The following is a 13950-nucleotide window of genomic DNA, read 5'->3' as shown; positions in this document are numbered from 1 at the left end:
AATATTCATCTACTTGAATAATAATCCTGGTTATAAACTTAGTTTTGAGACTGAAAAATCATATGAAAAGAAATCAATTCAGTCAGCTAAGAATGCTTATACTGGTTATGTCCTTCTTCAAATTACTTATTCTTTCTTTTAGAAATTTCAGGCAGAAACCTAGAAGAGCCCAAAGCTTTGAATTAGTTGTCCTGCAAAAAATAGGACTCAGATTTTAAAAAATCTCAATTGTGATATTATTGCTCTTAATTACACATCACCAACAATTTTTATAAAAAGCAAAGTGTATGCAGTATGACGGATCACTTAAATACAGCTAGACATTCAGTGAAAAGAAAGAGTAATCAAATGAACTAACACAAAATTAGTACCATTATTTTCTCATTAATGGGCTATATTATATTGATGTGATTCAGTGCCAGCAACAGAACAGTTATATGTTATTCACACTTACTTCCTCCCCACATGTCAAAATATCTGGTGTCTATTAGATCTCCTGTTTTTCCTGAAAGAGAATGAATTCAGAGCAAATTATGCAACTGAAATATACTCTACACTATATAAGACAAATGATCTTATCCAATGATTGATGTGAATTCATTAGCAGAGGAAGAATTATTATGACAAATACTTAAAATTTGAACTGTATGCATCTGAAAATTTTTTCTAAAAGGGTATTTTTTGAATAGGACTTTCTCACTAATCTTGTAAGCTGAAGAGTAGCAAAGAGAAGTTCACTATTGACTGTAGACCATTCGAAGTTAGATATTTTTCATCTGTATGTGTTACCATCTTCCCTTATTTTAAAATTACCCCAAAATACATAAACCTTTAAAAAAAACCCATGAATCCATGCTATTTTCTATCGTCAAAGCCATCTTTCTAAAAAATTATATTTAATTCCCTTTGAAAAAATTTTTTTTGCTATCAATTAAATAGACAAATACCTATAGAACATTTTATACCTAAGAAAATGAAGAAAGTAGAAACACAAAAATGTATCTCTTGTGAAAGAAGTAAACAATATTTACCTACACCGTGAACTGGAGAAGGTGGCTGTGGTTTATAATCACCCTATACAGATTTACAAGGGTGACTGTCCCAGAAAGAGAAGATGAGTATGCAGTTGAGTCTCACTTCATGGGTTCATATTTTCAGATGTGATTTTGCAAGAACACTCGAGATGTTCAGGATTCAGTGTGGACGATACTGAAAAATTACAATCGACTCCTACTCTTCACTCAGCCCCACACCCCATCCAATAGTCCACCACGCTCTGTCATTCTACAAACCCTCATTCATGTCCATCTATATTATGTTAGGATTCCAAAATCTGCAGCAAGGATTCATCAATTTAAATGTTAGATTGGTTGTATCCTGACAATCTCATGGGAAGTTCTCTACTCACTGGACAGCAAGCTGGATGCTTCCAAGAAAGCATGCTGTAAATACTGAGATGCAGAGTCTTAACCTATAGCTGGTGCTTTGGGAGGGTGCGGGGAGGGCTTTAATGTCAAGCCTGGCTCTTTCTGACCTGATCTCTTGATATTAGAGTGCATTTTACTTTGGGACATATGAATATCCACTGAGTACATTCATAAGCTAAAATAATTATTCTTACCATTTACCAAGGCAACATTGATCCCTCTTCCAACATTATTCTTAACACCACTCATTAAACTGAAGGGGGAAAGTCAAGACAAATTTAGAATTAGATATTGAACATAAACATACATTAGAGAAACAAAGCCATCCATGACAAAAAAAAAAAAAAAAAAGTTGGGGATGTTCTATATACGTACAATTGTTTCATACTGCAGTGGAGACTGAAGGGTCTCTACCAAGTCAGAGAAGAGAGTCTAACGTTGAATAATTTTAAAGCAATGTTCTTAAATAAGATTTCATGAATAGAAATATATATTACAAAGTATTAGTGCTGAAATACTAGACTATTTCTTGCTGCTCTGTGTGTCAGGTTATGAAATACCATTTTAGAAAATCCTTCAAACATGTGGACATTATACACATAGTCTGCACCATCCTCAAGGGAACAAACAAGGGTAACCTCTTTTCCACTTTCTACAATACCAATGTGACATGAAACAGAAGCAAGATGCTACTAAAATCTTTTATAATCTGAGAGCAAGAAGAATTTAACTTAATTGTGAACATTCTCTTAGTGATTACCAAGGCAAAATTTCTCAATACCCAGAAGAAGGAATATTGTATTCATATAATTACTGCATCTAACCATAAGACTTGTAATGTCATTCTGCCGTAATCAACCACTAGCAGCTCACAGACCATGACATAAAGATAATAAATACTGTGAAACAGAAGGTATGAATAAAACATTTGCTTGTTATCAGTTCAGTTTGTTGAATTAGAATTATTAAACTAAAATTGTAGGTACCTTTTATTCTAAAAATTCCCAGTGATGTGCTGTTCAATGATTAACAATCACTGAGGTTGGTTTGAAGTTGGTGGAGAGGGGGGAGCTGCATATGTGTGAACACACACACCGTATTCATATATGATACATCTATCTATCTATTCTTTATCCATCCATCAACAGACATTTAGATTGTTTCTATCTCTTACCTATTGTGAATAATTACATTCCCAACCAATGATGTAAGTTTATTATAAATTTTACTGACAGAAAGGATCTGTAGCACACATTTTACAAATAATAAAATATATACTTTATTATAAATTTAACTTAGCCATTGATTCTCACAGAATGTGTTAGGCGATTTTCATAGAACTCATCTGTGTTTAACCTATGGTTGCAAGTGATGAATGAGTAAAATTCTAATACAAAAGTTGGATGCTATTTCATTTAAAGAGTAAGACAAAGTAAGAAAAAGCTGAAAGAGTGAACAATAAAGACATATGTTGGAACTTCCCTTGTCTGTCAATGATGTGCGTGATGTTTTTGTTGAATCATGTAATAAGTTTTCAAATACTAGAAGACAATTTTCTCAAAAAAAAAGAATAAAATGGCAGGCTTAAGCCCTAACATGTCAATAATTATAATAAATACAAATAGTTCAAACACATCAAATGAAAACCGAAATTGGCACAGTGGATTAAAATAAGACCCAACTACACGCTGTCTACAAGAAACAAGTGGAAACAACCCAGAAGTCCACAAACTAATGAATGGATAAAACGTGACATATCTATACAATAGAATATTATTCAGCCATAAAAAGGAATGAAGCACTGATACATGCTATAACATGGATGAACCTTGAAAACACTATTCTAAGTGAAGAAGCTGATCACACAAAAAATCTACATAGTATATAATACCATCTATATAGAATTTCCAAAATAGGTAAATCTATACACAGAAAAGTAAACCTGGTGGTTACTTAGGGCTGGTCGGTGGGGAGGGGAGATGGAGTAGAATGGGATGGGAATGGAACAGGAGGGCAATAGCTAAAGGACACAGCATTTCTTTCTGAGGTATGACAGTGTTCTAGAACTGACTGTGGTGATGGTTGCACACATCTGTGAATACATTAAAAACCACTGGTTGTATACTTTAAAAGAATGTATTGTATGGTATATGAGTTGTATCTCAATAAAGCTGTTTTAACAAAAGAAAGCAGGAGTGGCTATCTTAACATCAATTAAAATACCAAGCAATCAAGATATAAAATATGTGAAGCAAACTCAGATAGAACTGACAGGAGAAACAGACAAATCTACAATTACAGTCGGACATGTCAATACCCCTCTCTCTACAGTTGATAGACAGAAAATTAAAAAGGGTATAGAAGAACTCAACAGCAGCATTAACCAACAGGGTCTAATTGACATTTAAAGAACATTGTACCCAACAACAGCAGAATACACATTCTTTTCAAGTACCCATGGAACATATACTATGATAGACCATATCATGGGCCATAAAGTAAACCTCAACAAATTTAAAAGAATTGAACTCATACCAAATGTGCCTCCGACCACAATGAAATCAGAATCAAAGATAACAGGAAAATCACCAAACACTTGGAAACTAAGCAATATACATCTAAATAATCTATGGGTCAAAGAAGCCTGAAGTGAAATTAAAAAACACATTGAAAACACAACTTATTAAAATTTGTGAGGCATAGCTAAAAGAGTACTGAGATTGAGGAATTTATAGCACTAAGTGCTCACATTTAAAAAGAAAGTTTCATTAATAACCTAAGCTCTCATCTCACAAAACTAAAAAGAAACCTAAAGCAAGCAGAAGGAAAGAAATTAAAAAGAGTAGAAATCAAGGGACTGAAAAGAGAAAAATAGAGAAAAATCAATGAAACAAAAAGCTGGTTCTTTGAAAAGGTCAATAAAATTAACAAACCTTTAATAAGACTGACAGAGGAAAAAAAGACACAAATCACCAATATCAAGAATGAAATGGGGGACTTCCCTGGTGGCGCAGCGGTTAAGAATCACGCCTGCCAGTGCAGGGGACATGGGTTCGATTCCTGGTCCAGGAAGATCCCACACGCCGCGGAGCAACTAAGCCCGTGTGCCACAACTACTGAGTCACAACTACTGAGGCCGCGCGCCACAACTACTGAAGCCCAAGCACCCTAGGGCCTGCACGCCACAACTGAACCCACACGCCGCAACCACTGTAACCCACGCGCTCTAGGGCCCGTGCTCCACAACAAGAGAAGCCACCACAATGAGAAGGCTGTGCACCACAGTGGAGTAGCCCCCACTTGCCACAACTAGAGAAAGCCCGCGTGCAGCAACAAAGACCCAACGCAGCCAAAAATAAATTAAAAAAAAAAAGAATGAAATGGGATGTCCCTATAGAACCTGCAGATAGCAAAAGGATAATAAAGGAATACTATGAACAACTCCACACATGTAAATTTGACAACTTAGATGAACTGGACCAATTCCTGAGCTAGTACAAACTAACACAACTCATCCATTATGAAATAGGTCATTTAAATAGTCCTGTAACTATGAAAAATATTGAATTTGTTTATAAACTCCCCCCACCTCCAAAATCTCTAAAGCCCAGAGAGTTTCAGTGGAGACGTCTACCAAATGTTTTTAAAAAAAGAAGTAACACCAACTCTACACAAACTCTTTCCAAAAACACAAGTGAAGGGTATACTTCTCAATTTATTCTACAAAGCCAGTATTACAATGATACCAAAACCTACAAGAAAACAACAAACCATAAGCCTTATTAAAATACAGGCAAAAATCCTTAACAAAACATTAGTAAATGGAATTCAGCAGTATATTTTTTAAAAATTATCATAAGCCATGACTAAGTCAGGTTTAGTCTAAGGATGAAAGGTTAATTATTTGAACAGTTAACGTAATCCACTATATATTAACGGGCTTCAGAAAAATCACATGATCATCTCAATGCAGAAAATGCATCTGACAAAATTCAACACCCATTCATGATAAAAAGTCTCAGAAAACTAGTAATAGAGGGGAACTTCCTCACACTGATTAAAAAAAAAAAAAGAAATCTACAACAAAACTACTGCTTGACATCATACTCAATGGTGAAAGGCTGAAAGCGTTTCCTCTACAATTGGGAACAAGTCCAGGACGGCTGCTCTCACCACTACTACCCAACACAGTGCTGCAAGTCCTAGTCGACTTCCAGGAAAAGGAAATAAAGGCAGACAGACTGGAAAGGAAGAAAATAAAGCTGTCCCTATTTGCAGATGGCATGTTTGTCATCTGCATGTTTGGATAATCCCAAGGAAGCTACAAAAACAAAAACAAAAAAACCTCTTGGAAGTAATAATTCAGCAACATTACAAGATACAAGATCAACATATAAAAATCAATTGTGTGTCAATATATTAACGAACACAAGGAAACTGAAATTAAAAACACAATGTCATCTATGATTGCTCAATAAAAGGGGGGATGCTTAGGTATAAACCTAATAAAGCATGTGTAGGACCTTATGCTGAAAACCACAAAATGGTGATGAAAGATATGAAAGAAGATATAAATAAATGAAACATGTCATACTCATGGACTGAAAGATTCAACATTGTAAAGATAGTCAATTCTCCATAAATTAACATATAGGTTTAACAAAATTCCTAACAAAATCCCAGCAAGGTGTTTTGTAGATAGAGGCAAGATTATTCTAAAATGTCATATACGAAGGCAAAGAAACTAAAGTAGCTAAAAAGAATTTTGGAGAAAAAAAAAAAAAAGAGTAAAGTTGGAGGCATCACTCTACCTCATTTCAAGACCTATTCCATAACTAGTATAATCAAGAGCATGTGGTATTGGTGGAGGAATAGATATATAGATCAATGGAACAGAGAGGGAACAAGAAGTGGACCAGTGGAAACAAGAAATGTACTAGTGGAAGTATGGCCAACTTATTTTTTAGCAAAGGAGGAAAAGCAAGTCAATGGAGAAAGGACAGTCATTTCAACAAAGTGTAATGAAGCAAGTGGATATCCACAGGCCAAAAAATTGACCCTTAACCTGAATCTCATACTTCATTCAAAACTTAATGTAGAATGGACCATAGATTCATATGTAAAACATAAAACTATAAAAATCTTAGAAGATAATGTAGAGAAAAATCTTTGAAACCTAGGGCTTGTTGTAAAGTTCTTAGGCATAACACCAATCCATAAACAAACAATAAAGCATAACCCATAAAAGAAAAACATCGATAAACTGGACTTTATCAAAATTAATAACTTTGGTTCTGCAAAAGACCCTGGTAAGTGGAATGAAAAGACAAGCTACAGACTGGGAGAAAACAGTTACAAACCACATATCCGACAACAGGATGCATATCTAGAATATATTAAAAGAACTCAAAACTCAGCAGTAAAAAACCGAACAATCCAATTAGAAAATGGACAAGAGACATGAATAGATATTTCACTGAAGAGAATATACAGGTGGGGAAAAAACACATTAAAAGATGTTCAACATCACTAGACATAAGGGACAGATAATTGAGATATCACTACACACCTATTAGAACTAAAATAAAAAATAGTGGCAATACCAAATGCAGGTAAATATACAGAGAAACTGGATCTCTCATGCACTGCTGGTAGGAATGTAATATGGAGCAGTCACTCTGGACAATGTTTGGCAGTTTCTTACAAAATTGAACATTACACTTAACACACAACCCAGAGCTTCTGGGCATTCTATTACAGAGAAATAAAGATGCATTCAAAATTCAAAAATCTGTATATGACTGTTCATAGCAGCTTTATCAATAACAGCCAAAATCAGAAGCACTGAAATTGTCTGGTTGAGGACAACAGGTGATGGATAAACTGTGGTATACCCATACCACAGAATATTAGTCAGCAATAAAATAGGAGTAAATTACTAATACGAACCAGTATTTCAAAAGCATTGTCCTGAGTGAAAAAAATCCAATCTCAAATGGTTACATATTGTATGATTCTATTTATATAACATTCTCAAAACATCAAAATGATAGAAATGATAAACAGATTAGTGGTTTCCAGAGGTCAGTGATGGTGGAGGTGACTATTAGAGGGTATTATGAAAGAGATCTTTGTGGTGACGGAATAATTCTGTATCTTAATTGCTGTACTGGTTACATGAGTCTACACATGATACAATGACATAGAACTAAACATACACGTTATACTAACTGATAATTTCCGTTCTGATATTATACTGTAATTATTGATACGTAAGATATAACCACGTGGAAAAATGGGTAAAGAGCACATGAGACCTCTCTGTACTATCTTTGCAACGGCCTGAGATTTCTGTAATTTTTTCAAAAATAAAAAGTTAAAAAAAAAACCTCTACTCCAAGATCCATTAAAAAAGGAAAAGCATAAACATTTGATTTGTAAAAGCTCAGTAACATTTAACTATTTACCCATACTCGTCGCATATCTGTCTTCAAAATTTCACTCGTTCTCTAAAACTTAAATGCAGTTAATAAAACACAGACCTTTTTTATGTGTGTGCAAGACCAGTTGTGAAAGGTGGGCCATAAGAGAACCAAACAAGTCTGCTGCATAAGAGGGAAGTTTCAAAATGCGTTTGTTCTGCTCCTTTTGGAAATGTGTTGTAGCCACCACAGATATGAAGAAGCCAGAGCTATGATTAACCTGTTAGAGTAATAATTGTCACGGCGTCTTCTCCAAGAGAGATCATTTGGAGTGTGTGGCTGCGTCTATCAGAGAGCAGAGAAATAAAGGCAACAAAGCAGCACTATGACATAGGCTTCCCACAAGAGGGCAGTAGCTTATCAAGTTTTAAAAACTAAATTCTATCAGGGGAAACCTACAGGGAGCAAAGGACAAACCACTGAAGATTTTAAATGTATAAAGGTTAGTCACTCTTACTAACACAAGCTGCAATATTTTCTTTTATCCTTTACGAATATGAAGGTCGCCCCACCACCGCTCCACACCTGCAGGCAAATAGCTAAAAAAAATGATTATACAATCTATAGATAGATTCTACAACTTTGAATAGAGTTTTGTTCCAAATACCTCCAACGTGTTCTAGCTATTATGTCTTAAAATGATTCGTTTAGAGAAGGGTTTAACAAACTACAGCCCATGGGTCAAAACTAGCCAGCTGGCTGGCTGGCTGTTTTGTTTTACCACTCATGACCTTAGAATGGTTTTTACTTTTTTAAAATGGTTATATTTTAAATGATTATGTAAGTACCTACGTAGTATCCTTGATTTTACTTTTTGGACCTCACAGCCAAAAACACTATCTTGCCTCTCAATGTGAAAAAGAAAAATATCCCTCAAAATAGTCTGCCATATAATTTCTGTATCAAACATTAAGATTATAATAAAAGGTGAAGTATTATTCCTAATATCAACTTCATATAAACTGAAATCATACGAGTAAATGCCTGAAATAAAAGCTGTATCTTGAATATTAGTAAACTCTATGGGTTCTCTAATACAAAAGAAAAAGAGCTACAATTCCTGTATTGTGTGACACCTGATATTTATACCCGGGATTTTCTATTTCTAACTAATGAGAAGTTTGAAATCCATCTTATTCTCCATGATATATCTTGACTGCGTCCACCTGTCCTTAAAACCATGACCACGACCCTATCTTACCATCTTTTATCTGCACTGGGGTTTCTAAATCTCTGTCTATGATGATACTACGGGACTTGATAAATTGTGTGGAAGGGCTGTGCTGTGCACCGCAGGAGGTTTGAGAGCATCCCTGGCCTCTATAAGCAGCACCTCCACAGCTCTGATGTCCCCAAATGTTTGCAGACCTTGACAAGGGTCCCCTGGGGAGAAAATCACCCCCACTGAGAAGCAATGATCTGGACCAGTAGTGTCCAAAATGAGTTTGCATATGCTCAGAGCATGTGTAGGAAAATATTAAAATTTCTACTTAGGTATTTTTAGTATTCACGTACATATTTCAGTGGGTACACAGGCAAAAAAAGTCTCTTGCCAACTGTGTGTGTGTGTGAGGGGCGGGGAGAGTGGAATTGAAGAGCTATGGCAGCCATGGTAATCACCCTCCAATTGCTCTCTTTACTTCTCCAATCATTTTACCCAGCAGTCAGATCATTTTCTTCAATGTAAATGAAGTGATGACATGCCAGAGTTTGAAAACCTTCAGCAACCTCTCAGCACACTCAGAAAAAGATCTCATCTCTTTCCCTGCATGGCCTGTAAGTTCCACTCGCCTAGCCCTTACTTCTCTCCAGCTCTGTCTCATCTTAGGGCCTTCAAGCATGCTCTTCCTTCTGTCTAGAATGGTCTTCCCCCACTCTTCACCTGGCTGTCTTCCTTCTTATCCTTTAGTTCTCAGACTAAACATCACTGTCTTAGAGAAATTATTCCTTGACCCACTCAATCTAAAGTTGGACACCTCGACCTCACCTCACTTGCCCCCGTAAGTATTCTTCACACCTTGCTGCTCTGTGCAGCGTGTGCCACAATTTCTAATTATTTATTTGCATTTACTTCTTAAATATCCATCTCCCTACTAGACTGTATGTGCCATGGAAGCAGGGACTGTGCTCAGCAAATATTTGTTGAATAAGTGAATGGAATGAATGACGCTAAGAAAACTTAGACTCTTTCTTTAACATTTTTTGTTGGAAAAACTTTCTAGAAACATGCTATTTAATGGTTCAAATAACCCACTGGCTACAAATGAATATGCCATGTATCAATCTGCTTTTATTATTTTTTTTCTTTTTCTTTCTTTCTTTTTTTTTTTTTTTTTGGCCACGCAGCATGCGGGATCTTAGTTTCCCGACCAGAGATCAAACCTGCACCCCCTGCCAGTGGAAGCGTGGCATCCTAACCATTGGACCACCAGGGAATTCCCTGGAAAAACTTTCAATACAGAGATAGAATATACTGGAAAAGGTACTAGACTGTGAATTGTCCCTATTTCTCCACTAGGGATCCCTGGCCAATTATTCAGTCCTTCTTCAAGGACTAGATTTCAGGGCCTGAGGCAAAACTGTAAAATCCCATCAATTATTTAACCTCTCATGGGAATGGCAGAATGATTCCTGAAAAGAGGATGGATAGGTAGCCTGTCTCAATTTTACGGTTAAACGAACTGAAATACAAATTCTACATGACATGCCCACTATGCTAGAACGAAATTCTCTGGCTCTAAGCCCGTACTTATTTCACCAGACTCCACTGCCTAAATACATATGCTTCTCTCTTCTTTTTAACCTGTTCTAATCTGTGAATAGAGAACTTGCTAGTGTTCATTAGAGTTTGATCTCTTCTTCTTTGCATTAAAACTTTCATGCTTCAAGGGGGCAGAGGTGTCTAAAGACAATCTACTGTGGGCTGGGCATTCTAAGACAACTTCTGCTTATTATTCAGAATCAAATTTCCGGCCCCTTTAGCCAAACAAGGTGAAAAAGGTGAAAAAGGTGAAAATGGTGAATGGGAACATTCTAAGGTAATGCGAAGGATATTACTTAATGCAAAATCTACTAACTAAAATCCAAGTGCTTTTTAATTCAATTCAGTAAAGCAAGGCTATTATGAGACATCAGAGGACAATGGATTAACAATGGATTATCATCAGCATGAGGAAAAAGGAAATGAGTAGGGATCTTAAAGATCATCTAGCTCAAGCCTTTAATTTACAAGAAAAGTGTTATTTTAAGAGGCTAAATAACCTCTGCATGGTTAACTGAAAAGGGGGTTAGGATAAAAATGTTAGCGCTTCTATATTAAAAAGAAAAAACACAAAATGCTGGGAAAAACTGCTTCGTTTCCTTCAATCTGTAAAATTACCTCACTCTTTATTCTACATATTAATGGTACATATATTATTTTATGTGAAGCTTAAATAAGCTCACATATCTAATTTTTCAGGCAAGACCAGATTAAAAGCAACCAACTAAAAGTAAGGTTTGCAACTTCACAGGCAGGAACTTCACAATCAAGTGACAATGGACACTGGGGTAGGAGGCTGCAAAAACCTAAAAAGTATACTTTGTAGAGCATCTCAATAAAATAAACCATTCAGTTTAGTGGCAAGCAGTTCTGGGCCGCAATGGACTTGAGGTTATTGCTGGGTTATTTCATACTTCAACAAGCAGCATTCAAACATTTAAGATGAAAGATGTTGGTTTGTAAGATAAAGTGTTTATCATCTAGGGCAGTGCTATCTATTTGACAAAAATGGTCCTATTTGGACTTCTTTGCAGCGATGGAAATGCTCTCTATCTGTGCTGTTCAGTTGGGTAGGCACAAGCTGTCCGTGACTATTAGCACTTGAAATGTGGCTGGTGTGACTGAGGGACTGAACTTTTAATTAATTTAAATGAATTAACTTTTCCCCTATTACTTAAGAATCAAAATTAAATAGCCACCTGTGTCTATGACTACCAGTTGGGATCTAGAGAATTCACTCAGAGGAAATCTCTCATCTTTACACAAAGCTGAATAAATGCTATGTTCTTATGTCAGTCTAATATGGAATGTAAGAACTTGAAGACTCCTTAAATGAGTGGGGAAAAATTGTATAATGGAAATGGAAATCACTTTTCTTTAGTAAAAGCATGCCCAATACATTTTCAAAGGATCCATTAAACTCAGGTTCAATTTGCTAAAATTTAATAGCACATGTTATACTTCCAAATTGATAAATACTTACACATTGTCTTCCAGGCAGATTTTGGGTCCTACCACATTAGCTGCTCCACTTGCCATTTTAAAAGCAAAATGCTTCTCAGGGCAAGCTTTTGAGATCCCACATTTATATCTGGGAGGTTTTGTAGCTTTGGAGAGAAAAAAATTTTTTTTAAGAAAACGATGTTAACAGACTCTGTATTTAGTTTGTTTCATATCTCAAACCACAAAGGGCGTTATGCAAAACACCAAGATATACATATCTTAAACTACATGCTAGGTTTTTTTTTTTTTCCTGAGAGTTTCAAAGAACCTCAAAACAAAACAAAACGGAACCTCCTAGGAAACAAGCTAACAATTAACATAAATGGAACAAGGAACATGATCTTCATGAGGGTAAATATATTTTATCTAATTATTTTTAAGCTTATTTAAAAAAACCAGGATGGGGGAGGTCTGGAATTGTTACTTTGCATTTCCAGTCCATATATGCAAAATAAATGGACAGTAAAAAGCCTGACGCATCACTGAATATCTGCTCACATACTAGTTCTAACTAGGAATTCTTTTTTTTTTTTTTAACATCTTTATTGGAGTATACTTGCCTTACAATGGTGTGTTAGTTTCTGCTTTAGAACAAAGTGAATCAGCTATACATATACATATATCCCCTAACTAGGAATTCTTTTACACACTTTCTGTACTTATAATAATGGAACAAAATATCCATTATAAATACATACCCAAATTATTGAGCTGTCCAATCAAATAGCTTCCTTAAAACTTAATAATTTCTAAAATCAGTTTTGCTCACATTGAACTATATCCATTGTTTGAATATAAGTTCTCATATGCCTAAGAGAAAAAGAATAAACCATCTGCAAAATATTGAGATGAAATACTTACAACGTGCAACTGCGTCCAATGCTGACCTTGCTAAGGAAAAAAAAGTTATTTTCGTTAGAAAGAATAAAGCTATTGGCAAGTATCACTTTTAAACATGTGTGGGGCTAACAGGCCTATAAAAATGTATTTGAATTATTGTTTAGTATACAATACATAAAACATGAATATCACTTTAGAGAAAAAGTGAGAAAGTAACTTTTAGGCTACATAATTCACTACAAACAATTATGTAGAGGAATTATGGAGAGTATTATTTTATTATTGATAGAGCACTTTGTTTTTACCTTTACATTTTACGTTTAGTTTTAGTTATTATAAATTTAAATACTAATCAGAAAGTTACTCTACAAGCTTAACTTTTTTAAATTCATTTTTTATTTTTTTCCAGCTTTCTCGAGATATAGTTGACACATAAAATTGTGTCAGTTTAGGTGCACAACACTTTGATATGATACATTTATAAACTGCAAAATGATTACCACGATAGCGGTACATATAGTGGTATGATACTATACCCCAATAATAGTAGCTAGCACCTCTATCCCATTACATACTTACCACTTCCTTTTTGTGGTGAGAACATTTAAGATCTACTCTTTTAGCAACATTCAAGTATATGACAGTATTATTAGCTTATAATCACCATGTTGTACATTCAATCCCCAAACTTGTTAATCTTATAACTGGGAGTTTGTACCCTTTGAGCAATGTCTCCTCATTAACTCCGCCCCCTCCCAACGCCTGGTAACCTGCATTCTTTTCTGTTTCTCTGCGTTTGTTCTTTTTAGATTCCATATATAAGTGATATCATACAGTATTTCAAACTTCCCTTTAAATGAGTTTAAATATATACTGGGTGACTATTAGGGTGTTTAAAAGTTGTTGCTGCTGTACGGTGTAGTGCGCATATGCATAT

At 35.3% G+C, this 13950-nt stretch overlaps 1 protein-coding gene across 2 annotated transcripts in view; it reads right to left on the bottom strand.

Annotated features, from left to right (window-relative positions):
- FAM3C (FAM3 metabolism regulating signaling molecule C) overlaps window positions 1–13950 on the bottom strand; it is a 48362-nt gene that overhangs the window by 10504 nt on the left and 23908 nt on the right. For both annotated transcript variants that reach the window (XM_036863739.1, XM_036863741.1), the window contains exons 4-7: window positions 13035–13064; window positions 12154–12277; window positions 1622–1680; window positions 455–505 (exon numbers count right to left, since the gene is read on the bottom strand). In XM_036863739.1, the coding sequence (XP_036719634.1) occupies window positions 455–505; window positions 1622–1680; window positions 12154–12277; window positions 13035–13064 (264 nt within the window). The remainder of the gene's footprint in view (window positions 1–454; window positions 506–1621; window positions 1681–12153; window positions 12278–13034; window positions 13065–13950) is intronic.

The sequence above is a fragment of the Balaenoptera musculus genome, chromosome 9, assembly GCF_009873245.2.
Source record: "Balaenoptera musculus isolate JJ_BM4_2016_0621 chromosome 9, mBalMus1.pri.v3, whole genome shotgun sequence".
NCBI lineage: Eukaryota > Metazoa > Chordata > Mammalia > Artiodactyla > Balaenopteridae > Balaenoptera > Balaenoptera musculus.
This window is presented reverse-complemented; position numbering and strand designations above follow the sequence as displayed.